Source organism: Camarhynchus parvulus, chromosome 2 (genome assembly GCF_901933205.1).
Source record: "Camarhynchus parvulus chromosome 2, STF_HiC, whole genome shotgun sequence".
NCBI lineage: Eukaryota > Metazoa > Chordata > Aves > Passeriformes > Thraupidae > Camarhynchus > Camarhynchus parvulus.
The window spans coordinates 99,994,240-100,013,332 of NC_044572.1; the positions used below are offsets into that span (position 1 = coordinate 99,994,240).

General features: G+C 40.3%; 1 protein-coding gene across 4 annotated transcripts in view; it reads left to right on the forward strand.

The window, feature by feature from the left end:
* The window catches only part of PIEZO2 (piezo type mechanosensitive ion channel component 2), a 286,587-nt gene extending 274,139 nt beyond the window's left edge, over positions 1–12,448 (forward strand). The window contains exons 47-53 of one of the 4 annotated variants that reach the window (XM_030967574.1): positions 2,160–2,348; positions 2,775–2,867; positions 3,991–4,163; positions 5,539–5,655; positions 7,619–7,698; positions 8,992–9,160; positions 10,084–12,448. In XM_030967574.1, coding sequence (XP_030823434.1) covers positions 2,160–2,348; positions 2,775–2,867; positions 3,991–4,163; positions 5,539–5,655; positions 7,619–7,698; positions 8,992–9,160; positions 10,084–10,336 — 1,074 coding nt within the window. In that variant the 3' untranslated portion in view covers positions 10,337–12,448. Of the gene's footprint in view, positions 1–2,159; positions 2,349–2,774; positions 2,868–3,990; positions 4,164–5,538; positions 5,656–7,618; positions 7,699–8,991; positions 9,161–10,083 lie in introns of those variants that run through there. The other 3 variants (XM_030967591.1, XM_030967583.1, XM_030967599.1) reach the window with 3 other exon arrangements.
* The last annotated feature ends 6,645 nt before the right edge of the window (positions 12,449–19,093 follow it).

Below are 19,093 nucleotides of genomic sequence, written 5' to 3' on the forward strand. Positions count from 1 at the left end.
CTGGGTTTCAAGGCTGGGGTTGGAAGTCCTGGTATTCACACAGTCACACCCAGCTAAATGAGTAACCTGGAGTAGCAGGGAAGCTGCAGCTGAGGAGAAAGCTCAGTAGAAGGAAGAGCTCATGCCCCGCAATGTAGGGACACTGGGTTCATGTAACTGCAGAGGGAACTCAGCTGGCTCCTTTTTTCCAGGAGAGTCCCTGCACATCCAGAACTGAACTGCAGGCCAGATAAACCCACCATTTGTCTCACTGAAATTTCAGACTCTTTAAATCATTTAAGCTTCAGTTCAAATTAAACTTGCAAATTCTGGATTCTCTGTAACTGCTATAAAGATTGCAACCATATGCTTGCTCATTTTGCCAATTTTAAAAAGATATTAAACATTATTTTAAGAGTGACCAAACCAGTCAGAAATTCTACATCTGTATTGAAGTGGATTTACTTTTAAGTGTTACTGACGTATTTCTACTTTTATTATAATCCTGTCTCTTAATGGCAATGGCTTTCTAAGTATATCATGTAGATTAACTCAGAGCTACAGTGCACACAAATCATGCATATAGGCTTTTTCTCTGTGACTCCCACTTCTGCCATGAATGGAAGGAGTTCTGAAGAACTTCAGGGGTTGGGGAAGTAGTAACCCAGCTCTACTTTGGCTCTCTGTCTCATCACATTTTTTACACTACGATTCACATTATGTGTAGCAGAGATCTGTCATGGGAAGATTCCCATGTCTAAGCTGGCATGTATGTTCTAATGCCATACAGAAAAATAACTGTGTCACAACTTTACCACTTTATTGTTGAAGTATTTGGTTCTCTCTCTCACTGAATGGAATGCCTAAGTATTTGGACTGCTAGAGTCCCTCTGAGATGTTCTATAACATCATTAGAAGTGCCTGAACTAATATCCTCCAGACTAATAATAATAATAATAATAATATCCCTGCTGATCTTGATAGGATATTTTAATGAGAATACTATTCTGTAGCATGAGACAAATTACTTGATACACTGCTTTTGAAAAGTAAATAATTTGTTTTAAATATAGCATTGTATTACAAATGTAATATTCTCATAGGGCTTTATGTTGCCAACCAAGAACAATTTCCTGAAAGCCAGATTCCTGGGGTGTTTGAGGTGCAGTGCAGTACAGTCCATATTTATTTTGCACATGTGGTATGCAATGCATGGAGGATAGGCTACTAAACACTGTGGAGTTAAACCACAGTAAGAGAATTACACCAAAATAAATTACAGTGAAAGTAATACATTTTACAGGATGGTAAGAGTATTAAGAGTATTCAGTTGTGAGGCAAATAGCAGAGGACAGGAATTATGGGCAAGGCAGAACAGACATGCCATGTGATCTGCTTTGAAGGGAGAAGAAAAGCAGTCACTTTTGTTCTCAGAAGCTAAGAAGGAGAAGGATGTTACATCAGCAGTATCCAGACTTTAGGAATGGCAACAACATTTTTAACATTAATTAAATGGAGCCAGTGTAGAAACAGATTGGATCAAGCCTGTGAACTCTTAGAAATACTGTAAGTGAGGTGTGAAATGAATGTGGAGGTAGTGCAATATCAGAAATTTTACTGATTGTTTATGTCAGTTGCTGGCAAACAGTTTTCCCACTCCCCCCATCTGCCACAATATACAGTTTGCAGCATTTCAAGACCTGTGAGAGGAAATCTGCCTTAAGGGGTTCTGTGATAAAACTTTTTAGAAGTGCAAATACAAGAAAGTGAGTCCCTCATGATAGCAGTTTTTGGAACAAATTGTTGTATCGCTGTTTCTGTTATTGTTTTATATATTGTTCTTGTGAGTTCATGCTAGCACTTAGGCAAAAAAAAATCAAATTATCGTACCTAAATTCTTTTTTTATGGTTGTGAAGAATCAAAATCACTGAGGTTTACAATATTTTTCACACTGGACACACATTATGGGTTCACTTGTCACTTCTCTCTGTTGCCATCAGAAATTGGGTGTCTGTGCAGGTTTGGCTAAAAAAATCTCAAAATAGCTGTCATGATAATGGGGTAGCAAATAACCACAAGAGATGGGAAGCCTTAAGATCATTATATATTCACCCATCAAATCTTATGAAGTGTACCTTTGATAGAAGAGATGTTACCATACTGCTGTTTGCTTTTGCAGAGATATCCCCAACCAAGAGGCCAGAAGAAAAAGAAAGTTGTGAAGTATGGAATGGGTGGCATGATTATCGTCTTGCTGATTTGTATTGTCTGGTTCCCACTGCTCTTCATGTCTTTAATCAAATCTGTTGCAGGCATCACCAACAAGCCTCTAGATGTATCAATCACAATAACTCTAGGAGGTTATCAGGTAAAAAAGAAGAAACACTAAAAGCAAACTCTGTTTTTTGCTAATGCAAATATTTCCTTGTGCCATTTCTTCTTCCTTCCATTCAATTGAACTCTCCTGCTTTATGCAAGGTACCTGGCAAGCTTCCATAAATGACCCCTTTTGGGTTAAAGATATGTTACTTTATCACTGATGTAAAATATTATCCTCATTTTCAAGTTAAAACCAGCCTCTACTGGCAGTGGAAAGTAAGTTATCCTACAGGTCCACATGGTAGATATAAGGTAATTGTAGGCAGCTTGCATCTCAGAGGAAGGAGATTATAACATTGTCTTGTTGAATTGAGTGCCATAATTGTCTTGGACTGTGATGCACAGGATGCTGGACTGTGTATGTAGCAGCCAATGTGAAGTAAATGTGATAAGCATGTGTTCTTTTGTTTCCCAGCCTATTTTTACCATGAGTGCTCAGCAGAATCAGCTCAAAAGTTTGGATCCGAATGAGTTCAATGACTTTCTGAGAAGCTATAGGGGTAACACTGTAAGTGAAAAGTAGAATACCTCATTACTTAAAAATGTGCGCATGTTTCCATGGAGGCCTTTTGTGAGTTTTGTTTGTGTAGGTGTAAGTGGTCATCAGTGCTGTCATCAATTGGAAGATATTTCTATAAAGAGGATTTGCATGAAAAAAAGTTCAGACACATAATTTGTCAGGACAGTGCTGGGTTATGGTGAGACAAGTTACCATTAATGCAGACATCTTTGCACAAAATCCTGGAAGGCAGAAACCCTAAGTGTCCTGTTGTCTGAATGAAAGCCTACCCTCTAAATGACCCAAACCCTCAGGAGATGTGATGCTGTTTGTGTACTGCCAAAGAAAACGTGCTGTGGGGACAAAGCAGTGCCTTATGCACTTCGAAGCCCCATGCTCCTTTCTAGAGCACACATCTTTCAACTTCCAGTGGTGAATGGTGGTGCTGTCAAAAGAAAGTATGCATAGCCTAGAAATTTTTTGACATTAAAATGTCAAAAAAAAAGCATTTAAGCGTAGTCTCAGTGCTTCATGGAGCAACATGCCCAGTTTCCACAAGTTTCTACAGGAAAAGGACTAGTAATTAGTAGGAGCTGTTGTATTGCTAATGTAACTAACATTTGATCAGATATAACTTTAAAAGAAGTGCTTGCTACTAGCTCATTAAAGAATTTGATATTAGAATTTGATCTTAGATCCTACCACCTAGCCCATGTACAATAGCGCTAATATTGAAACCTAGATGCATTTGGAAGTTATGAGCTTCGAGTTGGTTCATCCTTTGCAGGCACTTTTCTATGCAGAAAGATACTTAACAAAAGACAGAGTAAAATTTTAACTCGAGTTTAAATAGCCTCTACAGAGTTTGTTTCATGAACTCTTAGACTTGCTTTAGCCAACATGGCCATCAAACAATGAGGCCATTTTTGTTTTGCCTTTTTAGCTTGGCTATATTTTGTTGATTCCCCTTTCTATCTCAAGCCCCAGCTGGTACCTGAGGAAAACAATCAGTGCACACCACTGCACTTACAATTAATCAAACATTTAAAAATCTGTCTGACTGGGAAATGTGGTTCTGTGTCTTGTGAATATCACTGCACTGAAATTTTCTTTTCCTCTTCTGCACCTACAGGCTGCCTTGCAGTTTCTAGAGGGCTATGCAAGGGAAGATATAACTCGAGCAGACCTGGAGGGAAATTCAAACTCTTTATGGACCATCAGCCCTCCCAGCAGAAATAAAATGATACAGGGACTTAGAGACTTGGATGCTGATTTCACTTTAGTTATTTCATGGACCATTCAGAGGTAATTAAACAAAGTTGTTATGAGATGGATGGATCATTTGCCAAGCATTAGCTCAGTAGAACAGGTCCACATTGCATTTTTGGTTTAGTTCTTTAGCAAATTCTATTGTATGGCAGAGCAAAAAACTGAGAGTAGGAGGGAGAGAGCCAGAGAGAAGTCTGTTTTGTTACCCATGAAAACATTTGTTGCCTGCAGTTCTCAAAAAATAAAGAAGTGGAGCCACTACCAAATAGATTATTTAAAATGTCCAGGTGGAATTTTCAATGGGGTTTGACAGGAAGGAAGAAAAAGCAAGAATTTTTTATCCAGTTTTAGGTGGGGATGTTCCAATTAACTGCCCTTAACAACAACCTTGCTAACATTTATGGAGAGGGTATTCACTTAGACCTAGTTAAGGCAGAAAACCTATGAGGAAATACAAACAGAAGTTCTTCATCCTCTTATTAAGGGAGTCTGGAAGTGACAACAACAATTTTTATGTGCAAATACCATAACAATAGCACAGATCCATTTTGTGGAGACCTTTGCTCATGTGAGCTTTCTTGCCCCAGTGAACTGACTTTACAGCGATGTTCTTGAAAGAGACAGCCTGGAGTATAAAGTTTTTGCACTCAGGCTAGAGCGCACCCAGTCATCAAGGTCATTTGCTGGCTACTGTCTGCCAGACGGGTTTTCTGTAGATTACCAGATTAAATTGGAGTTAAGTCATCACTCCATGGAATCCAAGTTCCTTTGCACCCTTATTTACATGTTTCCTTGGAAGTAGAAGCTGGATTGTTGAAAGACTACGCACAAGAAGCAGGTCAGTCTATTTTCTGTGGGAGCTCTGGACATGCTGGGTCTGTTCTTCCACAGTCAGAAATAGGCTTGTAATGAATCTGCACACTTAATTCAACTTTATTTGACTTCCCCCTCCTCCCACCCCTTATTTTCCTGGAAGCACAAGCTATTAGCTGGTGAATTACATCATTCCATCATTTCTGAGGCTTCCATTAATTTTTGGTACTGCTACTCAGTTTGCCCATATGCTTTCATGGCTACAAGCACTAGTGCATGACTACATACACTAGTGCAAAGAGACATTTTTCACCCTCAGATTGTATCTTGTGGGATACTCTGTGAACATGAATGACTGAAAATGTTATGGACTTACCACAGTGACCTTCTGCTTGACTGCTGCCTTTCTTCTAGGCCGGGAGGCCACAAGCAGCAGTAAGGTAGGCCTGTTGTGTCACAGAGGCAGCATACACAATTTCTGCCTTTGCACATCATCTGCCACGGATGTTTCTCTGTAGCTCGCAGCAGCTGCCTCACCCAGCTTAGGTTATGCTCTCGTTGAAGGTTGTCAATGTGTTTTCCTTTTTACTTACAACAGGAATCTCTCCCTTGGTGCCAAGGCTGAAATAGCATCAGATAAACTTACCTTCCCACTAAAAAAACATACCAGAATAAATATTGCTACAATGATGGCTGAAAATCAACCAGAAAAGGTGTAAGTTATTTTCTTTTTCTATTTATATGCAAACTTTTCCCCTTTGAAGCCTGATTTCCTAAGGTGGTCAAGCTTGTGCAAATGTTTCATTTGTCTGCCCACTTATCCCCCTCTAATAACAGATGCCAACAGCACTGAAACCAAGTAATAGTAATAGTAAAGGTGAAAACTTGTTTCCTATTATAAATGTAGGCTGAGAGGACCCTGAACACATGATCATCAACAACAAGCATGGTGAAGCTATTAGTAACTTTTCTTTGATTTATTGGATAAGCACAAGTTCAGTATATTCTTAGTTCAACTCACCTTTGATTTACATCAGTCCAACTTGATCTGAGGATGTTGTATTGAAGATTTTTTTGTTCTAAATAACTATCTCACATTGTTACTCCTGAATAGTACTAGATTGGTGAGGAAGTGTTAAATCACTGTGGTCAAAGGGTAACATCTGCAGTTGTTTCTGACATCAGATCTTTTCCTGTGATGGAAGTTCACAAGGCATGCCCTTCATATGAATATCAAACATTATTCTACAGATATTGCCTTATAGCATTAACCACAGTGGTGACTCCTTTTAGATCTGAAAAGAGTCTGGCTCTTCCTCTTCCGCCTTCTCACTGGGGATTACTTTACAGCAGTAGTTTCTAAGTACTGCTAAGCCAACACATCACCCTGAAGGCCACTTGATCTGATTTGTGGCCAAAAGAGTTGAAAAGTTTAAGCTGAGACCAACTGGGATTGTGAAAACTCTGAAAGGTTCTTATCTGCTAGTAGGTAGAAATTAGATTTGCCTTTTTTGTGCACAGCTGTTTTTCTGCACCCACACACACTTGTACATACAAACAGACTGTTATTGCACATGTGATCATTGCAAATAAAAAATACTTGATGCCTCTTTTCTGCTGTGTGAAGACACAGCAATATTTCCTGAGGTGATGTAGGGCCGCAGAGGGTAGATTTTTCTCATTCATGGGAAGAAGTAATTAATTAATAATTCTCTCTTTGCAAAAGGCAAGCAGTAATGTAGACAATATAGCTGCATTTGCCTGTCTTGCAGTAGTTTTGTAGATTTAAGGTTTTTTTACTTGGTCATAAAGGAAAAATGGTTGTGATAATGATTGTGGAAAATGATAGCTATTAGCCATTCAGATACTTCTGCGGGAGGCTTTCTGCCACCTCTCCTGGGACAATTCAGCTGCTGACCTTTTCTTGGACCTGCTGGAGTGATCAGAACGGATTTTCAATTGGCCACTCTTGTTCTTCTCAGTCTGGTGTATGCAATGTAGCCAAGTGTCACAGGATTTATCTGAGAGCTCCTCTTCCCTGGAATTTTTCAGTCATTTGAGGAAAATGTTAGGACAGTGTCTCTGCTTTTAATGAAATGTGTCTCCCTCTAGATACTGGTAATTTATTCTCGCTCAAGATGATTTGATTTTGAGTCCTGTGGAAGAACTTTTACAAACGTCTTTCTTTAGAAGTTTGAAATCCACCTAAAAGCTGTGAAAATATTTCCCAATGAAAAATTTGGCAAAAATTTTTATTCTTTTCAGTGTTATTATCAAAACACCGAGCAATTCTGAAGTAATAGCTGTGCTCACAACATATTTTTCTAGCTTGTTTGCTACTGGCAATGTGCTGCCTTTATTATATACTTTATTGCTGACTATAAAAGCAGCTTTTTTTAAACAAAATATAAAGTCTGCATTCCATGCAAACACACGTGCCCCAGCCATGTGGAATTCATGGTGTATGAATGGTGACATTATGGACAGAACTCTCTGCTGAAGTTCTGAAAAAACATAGCTGAAAAATCCAGTTAATTTTCAGATGTGACATCTGAACACTGTGAAGTCATAACTTAACACAAGAATTACTGGGAACTGTGTATAGCACTGTTAGGTGTTTCTAAATTATTTTAGAGGTATAAAAATATGAAATATTTGATTTCTCATTTTTTTTCCAGAACATTAGAGGAAGTGTATCCATACTACATCAAGGCTCCTAGTGATTCTCTGGCAAAACCCATAAAGCAGCTATTGAAAGGTATGTCTCCAGACCATGGAAAACAGAGTATGGTTTAAAGAAGTGCCAGGCAGCACTCACACTTGTACATTCACAGCTGCTATGGGGCACCTCAGTCTTAAATGCACTTAAAATGGTTTCTACTTGGTGTCTTCAAGCTTGAGGAGAGATAAGGTAGTACAGTATAAGGCAGAAAATGCATCTCCACATATTCTAGCTTTGGATTTAACAGTATGGACTCTAAGGATGAAGTCTGTCTCCTTCAAGTCTGCTTTAGGAACTCTTTTCCTTTGTTTTATGTGTAAGTGATTACAAGTTTCATTTCTCCACATCTCCCTGCTACCTTGCCATGAACAGTCAGTAGTTTTGCATGTCTGCAAATGCAGCTCCTCAGCTTAAATAATGGCACTGCATTATTTTTATGTTTTTTTAAGCTATTCCTTCTCTATTGGCTACAAAGAATCCACTTTAAATAACTCCTTGAATTTCAGAATCCATACAGGTACTCCCAGACATACAGAATATGTGCACCCATGCACATACATACGTGTGAAAAACCTGTTGGGTTGGAATAGTAGGAACAAGTCTTTATCTAAGAGCAATTTTCTCAACAGAGGCTAAATTTGGAGTTTGAATGTAATAGTAGTAGTGCTATGTAGTATGTTCTTGTCAAGATTCATCAAGAAAAATAATTCTGAACCCAGCTCTGTGAGTAGACATAAGTTATGAGTGCTTCACTGTCATTGTTCAGGTCCCTAATCTGAGTTCCTTTGGAAGGGCTTTAATGCATACACTGCTAATGCACTCTCAGGAAGACCAGAGTTCATCTCCTGTCTGTGTGATCAGTATGCATAAAACAGGATAGCACCTTTTTGTTAATACAAGAGAATAATATCTTTTATATCAGACACAAATGGTTCATGGTGATAGTTTCCCTTTGAGATACAAAAGCTGCCTGCTATCCTTCCAGGTTCAATGTGTTTCTATAAGCCTGAAATGCAGAAGTGATGAGTGCTGTTGATATTTTGGCCTGAAAATACCAAAATTCTTTGACAGTTGTACAGAAGAGTATGTAGGTGATATGAAATATTTTAAATATTTAATGCAGATTCAGATAAGCTTTGCAGAAGAAAAAACATAGAAGTCTGGGTTTTATAATTTTGTATACAGAAATAATGTAAAATGGAGTTAGAAGAATTTTGCTTCTGCATTGTTCAGTCATTTTATAATGCAGATATTTGAAGTATCTGTCTCAAAATGTTTGATTTTTGCAATTCTTGGTGTATATATACTAACACTTCTTTTCTTCAATAGACTGCAAATGGGAAAATATTACAGTTTCCCTTGTCAAAAATGAGTCTGAAGAATGGTGGGTTTTGAATCAGCTTGGAAAAAGACATAAAACGCTTCATGAGAGTCTTGAACTCTTCATATTCAGTGATAAAGTCAGTCCACCAAGCCTTGGATTCTTGGCTGGTTATGGGTAAGAGGAAATCTTTACATAAAATTAAATAAAGTACATAAGATAGAAGTAGAAGTGACTATTTGCTGATTTGGGGGTATATTTTTTGTCATTGTTGTAGTGTTTGAACATTACAACATTTTGAAAAGGGGTTTTGTGAGATTTTCAAATCCATGTCTATTAATATTGTCTGTAGAAGGATTAATATTTGCAAGGTTAGTATTATACCCTGATAACTGCTCTCCAGTGGAAATAAAAACAGAAGCACCTTTCACACCAATTTCCTACTGAAGAGAAATAACTCAAAATTTGTTAGTTCAGCTGCAGGTCAAGTTCTGCCCGATCTCTGCCTGGTTTTGGTGACCTTCTCAATCTTGTAGCCAGGACCCTGGGTGTGAAAGAGTTATGAAATACATCTCCACAGACAGAGGAAGGCAGGAGACTAAGCATTCCCAGGAGATACACCCTTCTGGTAGGATCTTGGAGAAGTCCCCATAGAAAGATTATCAGGGAAAATGTTAGTTTGTCACCAGTTACATATACCTTAATTAAACATATTTAAATCAGCTTGGAAAAAGACAAAAAAACATATTTAATAAAAAATTAAATATGAAACCTGACAGATTATTTGCTTTTAGCTGCTGTCAGATTTCCAATTGTGACTTCCAAGCTGTAGCAGGCAGGACATGCAACCATCAGCAACTGGGGTCAAAGAATTTTAGTCAGCAGCTAAACAGCAGTCAGCTGTTTATGATTCCAGATTTGTGAGGTCTTTGAAGAAATCTTATTTTCCTTCATCCTGTGGCACAGCAGAAACATGACCCTAATTAGAAATTGACAGTCAGCCCACTGACAGACTACAGTTAGCCATGTGGATGAGCTTCCTCACACTTGGCTGCCCTTTTACGAGGCACGATTTCAACTCTTCCTTTCTTTCTTTTCAGCATTATGGGATTGTATGCCTCAGTTGTCCTGGTGATAGGGAAGTTTGTCCGTGAATTTTTCAGCGGGATCTCTCACTCCATCATGTTTGAGGAGCTGCCCAATGTAGACCGGATCCTGAAGCTGTGTACTGACATTTTCCTGGTGCGAGAGACTGGAGAACTGGAACTAGAGGAAGACCTGTACGCCAAGCTAATATTCCTGTATCGCTCACCAGAGACTATGATCAAGTGGACTAGGGAAAAAACTAATTGATCTCTTTGGCATCACACTGCAAATCAAGTTGGTAAAATCTGAATTTTAAAGGAAAAAGAAAAAAAGCACAATATTCTCTTAAGAGCTAAGCCTTTTATAGTTGGGTAGCAATGATTTTTCACTGAAGGGAATCCTGGAAGCTATGGCCTTAGGAATCCATGCTGCCTTTCAAATTAAGGATCAACAGTGAAGAAGGTTGAATGATTTGTTGTTTTTAATGTGCCACTCCTCTACAATCTGGGGACTGCTTTGTAATTTAATCAGCAAAAAGTTTGCATCTTTGTCTGGCTAATTTAATTTTCCAGACAACCATTACACCTTAGAGAGAAATGAAAGGAGTGAACCCACAGATGACTCCAGTGTACCTTCTTAATCCTTTCTGGAGCCACACAGTTTGGATTGTGCAATATGCTGTTGTACATCACTGACTTTCAAGCTACAGTAATGGGACACTGACGAGCCTTCAGGACACCCAGCACCCAGGGCCACACTGGGAACTGAAGACATTCTAGCCATACCCATTTGTAGAAAAGCAGAGGTTTCGATGTACAAAGGACACTGTGGACAAGCCTCTGTCAGCAAAAAAGTAAAAACAAGTCAGAAAACAAGTAACAGTCTCTTGAAATGCCTTATTTTATTTGTACAGTCACAGGAGACATTTCCACCAAACATCAATGACTTTTCTCAGGAAAAAGGAAAAGCAACTGAAACTTGACACTTCGTCAAGATTAACCAATGGCTAGAATAATTATGGTGAATTATGGGGGTGTTCTGCTGGGCCATTCTCTTCAGCATTACTGCTTTCCATTGGATGAGAAAAGAAAGTGAAATCGATGACCTAATGTGCTACTTCATTTCTTATAACCCTTTAAAGACTCTGAGTAGTGTGTGCTTCTCTCTGCTCCCCATGACATGCTTTTTCCCATTTCGATGATTTAAGGCAACTCTTGTTTTGCTGTTAGCTGATATTCTTCTTCCAGTCTTTCAGGTATACAAAAATGTTTACATATTCCAAGTCACATTTTTACATCTGAGACGGGTTTTTTTTTTAAGTTCCCAAATATAGACATACATATGAGCTTGAGAAATGCCCCCCTTTTTTTTTTCATTGCTATTATTAGTGAAACAAATGGCTCATTGCAGCATGAAAATTTACAATTGCAATGTAGGTTTCTTTCCATGTTAAAAAAGAAAAAACTGAGAAAAAAATAATTGAGTGGGTAGGGTATGTTAAAAGGATATACTTGTAGCTTTGATTCAGTAATGACTTAAAATAAAGCACATGTTGCAAAGTCATTTTAGAAGTATTTTTTCCTCTGCCTTTTTACATGAAATGGGAAAAGTTTGACATTCTTCTTAATCTGTGACAAATAAATCTCTTTCTTGTAGTTAGCTGCTATTTATTATATGAATGATTAGTTAATCACCAGAAAGAAACTTAACATAATTTGCTGGCACATTTTACTGCAGAACTTCATAAAACAGCACAACTAAATGAAGTTGAAACATACTCTGCTGAGTGCTTCCATGACAAATGCTGTCACATCCATTCTATACTGTGAAAACTAACACTTTGAGCACCTTGATGTGCACAAAATAAAAATTGCTTCATGATATTGTAACAATAAAATAATCTGATGACTGGAACTCACTGGAAGACAACCTGATTTCCTCTGAAGTGAAAAGGTGGCTGCTCATACACCCAGGCAGCATTCCCCCCTGCAAAGTTTTGCTCCATTTCTTCCATAGGTCCTGTGAATGAAAATTGCAATATACAGGGCAGCCCTGACATAGCACTCAGGGATGCTAAAATATCTTTCATAGTTGGATGGATCCTCACCTGGGTGTTCAGTGATTTTAAGGAGATGAACACTGGAAGGAGAAGTGTGAAGGATGCAGTGTGTCTCTAAAGGTACCAGCCAGCAGAATCATGCTGGCCACAATTGGTCCAAGCTCCCTTCCTGGTTCCTTCTCTTCAACAGGCACTTCCTTTTTGTTGGGAAAAATCTGTCTTCAGAATGAGCTGTACAGTTATTTGGGCTTTGCAAAAAATGTGCTGCTCTTTCTTTCATGGATTGATCAAACTTTGAAAATAAAAGGATTCTTCTGTTGTTTTTTTTTTTTTTAATTTATTTATTTTTAAAACAGCCTACAGTCAAATCACTGATTTGGACTGGGTAGCTACCTGAAATGGGTGAGGAGTGTACCAGACCATCCTTTGAGCCCAGCTGTCAGTAAAGTTGAACTGGCAGCCAATTTCCAGGGGCATTCTAGGTGGTCAGTCCTGGGACCAGGACCATGTAGCATCTTTATTAACACCCTGGAGGACACAGCAGAGTGCCCTTTCAGCAGTGCGTGGACTTCACTGAACCTGGTCTGGGGAGGTTTGCAACGACATGAGTGTGTCAGCTCTCTCCTGGGGCCTGGGCTGGGCAGCTGCAACAGCCAGGGAAGGACTTCCTTGAAAGGCAGATCTCAGGATGCTGGAGAAATTATCTGCCAGGTACTTCATGAACTCAGGCAAATGCAGCAAAGTCCTGCCTCTGGGGCAGACTAACCCTTGCAGCAGTGCAGACTAGGTAGATGGGTTGGGAGCAGCTTTAGAATAAAAAGAGACAAGACCAGGATGGGAATTGCAGTGTGCCCTTGAGGCAAAGGAAACCAACAGCATGCTGGGCTTTACTTACAGGATCACAGCTGAAAATCAAGGACATTTATTAGTCCCCTCTATTCAGCACTTGTGAGACCACATCTGGAGAACTGCATGGAGCTGTGGGGGCTCCAGTGCAAGAAAGATACTGACATACTGGACTGAGCAGACAGCTGAGAGCACAACATGCGAGGAGAGGCTGCAGGAGCTGGGCTTGTTCAGCCTTACAACAGAGAAGTCCCATGGAAAAGCTTATTGGTGCCTACAGCTGCCTGATGGTGAGATACAGGAAAGCCAATCTCTGCAGAACTGCATGATAGATCTGATTAAATAGAAGGAAAATTATTTTTACCATGAGGGCAATCAAACAATGGAGCAAGTGCCCAGAGAAGCTGTGAGATCCTCAGCCTTGGGGGTTTCCAAAACTTGGCTGGTCAAGCCCTGAGCATCCTGTTGTAAGTGGCCATGCTTTGGATTGTAGGTTTGATCTGAAATCTCCCGATGTCCCTTGCAATCTGAATTATGTCACCATTTTAAGATCCTGTCAGAGATGCAAAGTAACCTGCTGGTGTGCTTTCCCTGTCCATGGATACATTAGCTCTCTTGTTCTGCCCATCAATAGTCCAGACATAACCCCTTAAAGCAGGAGGAGAAGCAGATTTCAGCTGCAGTTTTGTTTTCCTTGGCTCTATTTAGAAACCTGCATGTGCTTATGCAGGCAGTGGTGTGAGTTTGTAAGTCAGAGCAAGGAAAAGTGCTTTGACAACACACCCAGCTGCACCACCAGGCATCCCAGAACTCTCACATGCCTGTGTGACAGGGCAAAAGGTTCAGCTTGCACTGTGTAATTAAAGCTTTCACAGTTTTCCCTGATTTGGTAAACTGGTTAATCCCTGGGTAGTTAATATAAATAGATAAATAAATAAATAGATAGATAAATAAATAAAACTGTGGCTGCTCTGCCTGGCACTGTGTGATATTTAAACAGGGTTTCTACTCTGGGTGCATATGGGCTATTTTAGATCAGATTTTGTTGCTTCCTTCTTGAGGAAGGAAACCAGAGGAAATCCAATGCTTTATTAAAAGCTTGGGGAGAACAAGAGAAAAGCAACCTGTGAGCATGCAATAGGAAAGGCAAATTCCTGTTCAGCCGCCAAGGCAGCAGGACCTACAAGTCCTGACCCACTGTACTGAAAGGCTGCAGGTGTTTTTAGGTTATATTAAGAGTTAAGGTGGACACTTAAGACAGTAGAAAAAGAGCTGGAGAAGAAACAAGTATTCAGAATCATTCAGTGAGAATGATTCATCCTTCAGTCTTGTGTTTCAAGTTGATAAAGTTCATGGTATGAGAAATCATTCACACCTTAGCTTCAAGATTTGTCTCAGGAATGTGCTGCACAAGTAGCAAGCCATGGAAGGGACCACCAAACATCTCTTCTTGCCTCTCCTGGCCTGACAGGCACTTCCCAAGGCCAATTCCACTGACTGCCATTTAGAACTCTTATTAAAACAGAAATCTAATGAAAAATGTCTTCTGCTGTTGAGAAAACTAGTTGGACACTGGCTGATGACCAGGGAGACTGCAGACTTCCCTTTCCTTTTAAGAGGAAAGGACTTTTCTTTCCTCTTAAGAGTAACGGGAGGAGTATTCATGTATGAAGGAAACTATCCCTCTTCAATGTGCAGAAATTACTGATTTGCTTAACAAAATGCACAAAATGAAAACACTAAGCCTGTATTAGTCCCAGGCTCTGGACTCAGCAGATCATAAGCTCAAACCAGGATTGTTTATCTAGAGGGACACATCACACACAGAGCTCAGATGTGTTGTAAGCATCTCTTCCTGCCTCTCCTCACCAGCAAGATCACACACAATCACTTCCCTGGTGTGGGGGCCACAAATGCACCCATGAGGATTCGCTCCTAGCATAAAGCTCTCAGTGCTGTGGTTCCAACCCAAACCTCCTTCAAAGGCTTTCATGAGGTCATATAATTTTTCAGAGGGAATCTGGTCTTGGTGTGAGGAATCTGACACCTCCACAGGGCCTGAGGGAGCCCAGCTGTGCTGGGTGTGCTGCATCTCTGGACACCAGCTAATGCCTGCTCTGCAACTTAGCATCTTACCTTGCACGTTCAAATACATCAAACACACATACACATGGACAGTGTGCATCTGTGCATGTGTGTGTGTCTCTCTCTCTGTTTTTTAAGAGCACAATTTTCCTGTATTAGCTCTCATTAATATTTCAAGCTGTTGTCTCCTGCAGCTCGTGCTGGGGCAGAAGAGGGAGCTGCCAGCAGACACAGACGTGACCGTCAGACTCCTGCAGCAAACATTCAGGGAAAGCACATTTTTAATGTTATGGCAGCAAGAGTGAGGTAATGCAGTTAAAATATTTATGAACCCTTTCAGCTGACATCTCCAAATACCTTGTAGAGCCCAAACTTTGGAGGTCAAGGCAGTGTATTAACTAGGTATTCATCCAGCTATAAAAAAATTTCCCTGTTTTAAACAATGCTGGGGACAGGAGGGAGGGAGAGAGGGGTGAATCACAGAGAGAAAAGAGTTGTAAATTTCATCAGATATCAAAAGGAAACACATGGAACTTTTGGACAAAAACTGAACTGGACTTTTCTCCTTTTTGCAGAAAGCCTTCTAAAGTTATGTTTTAAAGGTTCAAAATATTCTTCCTCACAAAGGGTCACAAAATAAGAACGAGCTCCAAATACTCCAGGCTTGATACAACACCATGTTACCTGGCCTGCAAAAAGGCAAGTGGGATCTGCAAAAGATGCCAATTTTTTATATTCTTATTCCATAGCTCACCATCAGTTGAGCAGAACCATGGTGCTTACAGCTGATAGCTTGAGAGATGAGCAGCTGCTTGTGGTCTTGTTATTCAGAGGGGAAGGGAAAAACAAGAAAACAGATAAAGGAATAAATAGATGAGAAAAAAACCTCAATAAATGCTTTTATCTACCAATTTTTCTGATGGACACATAAGCAAAGTAAATCACTTCAGATTGTTTCAATGGGACCCCTAGAGGTCAAAAATCATCATTTTTGCATGGTTGGACACTGTTCGCTCTCTTCCTCATGCCTACTGCAACCAAGGCGGCTTTTTCTGCTGGGCTCCATCCCTTGCCATCAGGTCTCATGTGTGCCACATCACAGATCCCCTTCCCTGTCCCCTAAAACCCTGCACAAGTTCACAGCTGCCAGGGCTCTGACATAGAGATCCCAATGCCAGCCAGCCCCGCCTCCTCCCCAGGCTCCAGCTCAAGCCCAGCTCAAGCTCTTTCTTGCACAGGGAGGCTCCCACTCCTGCACTAGCACAAGGCACTGGGAGACACCAAAGGCTGGACTTTGAAATGGCACAGTTGTACTCCCACCCCAATAAAAACCACAATAAAAGAACTAAGGAAATCTAGCACAGCTGAAAGTATTTCATTGCAAAACAAAATGACTGAAGGTTGTTTGTGAGCAAGGAGACAAAATGCATTTTCAGATGGCTTTTTGAATCATCCTATCTATCAGATGTTTATCTATCTGAGCTATTTCTTTTACAGTACTCAGCCAGCCCATCTGGTACTTAGCTCATGATGTATGGATTCAAAACATATCCTTGGTACTTTGTTGATGAAGTAATATTTCTCCTGCTTGTTTTGCTTAGACAAGACTCCACAGCCATTCCACCAGGTCTGTGGAATTTATGTAGCTACTTCAACTGCTTTCAGCTAAAACAAAAAAACCAAAAAAACCAAAAAAAAAAAAAAAAATTAAAAATTGGTGGTGGTCTTTTTTGGGGTCCAAAGGAGAGAAAGGGCACTGGTCTCAATCAGGGTTTCTGACAGATTCTGAGTCTGTTGTGCTGGAGCAAAAGGTGGAGGCATTTCTCATTTTCCCTGCTCCAGCCATCCCTTTCATTTTTAGCTGGCCAAGCAGAGATTTAGACAGCCCCAGGTCTCCTTCCAAATACATCCAGGGAGGTGCTCCCTATGCTGAACACTTCCCCATGTCTTCTGGGCAGAGCTAGTCACCAACCAAAGTGGCCAGCCCCAAACAGAGAGTGCCACCTTCCACTGAACTCTGTAGGGAACACCTCTGAGCCAAATGTCCTGGCTGCAGCCTGGGGAAGCCAATTTCAACATCTGCAGTCTAAAGCAGAGTGCCTTTTTTCCTGTGGCCAGGCTTTTTGATACCCATGCACTGAGCTCAAGCTCCTTACATCAAATAAAGAGCAGGACATGCAGAGCAGTGAAAAGGGCATTTTCCCAGCCAGCAGCCTCTGAGGGATACATTGGAGCATTTCCCTGCAGGCCAGCGCAGCTCACTGAGGTGTCCTTCACTTCCAGTTACAAGAATGTGAACTACAGGAATAAGGATTAAGAGATTTGGGGAAGTATGTTTGTCTACACAACCAACTGAAAAGGGGCAAACCTATCCTAGGGCTCAGTGACTCAGGAAGGAGCTTTTCTGCCTTTCAGGTCAGGAGCAGAATAAGTGCAATGAAGCAGACAGAGGAATTAACTTCTCTAAAAGGGATCTGTAGAGGATGTACCCATTTGAAGTTTTTCCTTATTAGTCATGCACTGGCTCCCACCAGAACTATTCAACATGTAAATAGTTGTAAGCCTTCTTTACTACAACTCTTCATCTTGCAGTATTAATATGGATTACACATGCAAGAGAAGACAATAATTCTGCTTGCATTTGGGGCTGCAGTTCAACATGATATCTGGAAGATAAAAGAAAAACCCACACATACACATATATATTCTGATGGTCACTTGTAGAAGAGAAGCTTTAGTCATTTGGCAGCAGCACAGAATGATTTAATATTCATTTTCATGCTTCCTATATGGTTGAGGGCAAAGAAGAGCATGCATGAAGAAGATCATGCATACCTGAACTGAGGCATCTGTTTTCACTGGACCATGCAAGGGGCCAAAGTATTAAACAAGGGAGCTAAAGGATAGATCTAAAGCTGTGCACATGAATATATTCACCCAAATACAGTTCCTAGCCCTACTAGTTTTAGACATCTGGTGAAGTTTTCCATTATATTCTCATTGTCCAACTTAAAGGTAAACACAGAGCAATGTGCGATTTCACTCATCTCAAATCACATTGGCACAATTTCTGGAATACTATGGCAACAGGTAATATGGAAAAATGATGCAAGGGTGACCAGACATGAGGAATTGTTAAAGAAAAACCACCAGTTTTAAGTCTGAGAAATAAAATCAAATGCAACCAGTGATGTTTACAGAAATGTGTTTTCAGTTTCACCTGGCAACACCTACTTCCAAAACCATTCCTCCTTCACTATTACAAATTCATCTGGAAGGTCCACAAAGCAGAGAGGTTAGCCAGCTCTCAGTGCACGGCATCTTGCTGCTGACTAGGAACTGAACCTTTTATTTTCCTTCATCAGTTTTCCCAGCCTGTACTTATGAAACCTATCAGAATGGATCAAAATAGATCAAGGACTCTGTAGCTAATCAACAGCACGATCTGGCTGCATTTCACCAAGATTCAGACGCTGTGACTCAGCCTGAGCCAACACTCTAGTTTATGACTTTGAAAAACCTGCTTCCCATGGTTGAGCTTAACCTACAGATGAAACCCAGCCTTTTTTGCCTGTATAACTCCTAACTCACATAAACCCCACAAAACCAAGGCAGCAGTAAAGAGGAAATCAGAGGGGGGACAGTTTAGAGAGGGTGAGTTAGGGATGACGATTAGAGGTGACAAATGCAGCTGCACCTACACGTAGCCGACAAGGGCTCTACACTGCACCTGCTCCTTTTTAACTCTGCACATGCTATGAATAGAAGGGTGGTGTATAATTTTGCTGTGGCAGCAGATCACTGCCACAAAGGCTCCAAGACTGATGGAAAGCACACCTCTGTCTGAGTGCATCTGACTTTCACAAAGGCAGACACTACCAGATTCAGTCCTTTAGGCTGCTTAAAAAGCCATCCATACATGCTTATGCTGTTGATATAACAATTAAAGCATTTGTTTGCAGGTATTTATAGCCTCTTTCAATTTATAAATATTATGGAATAGTCAGATTGAGAAATTAGATTCACAGAAGTCA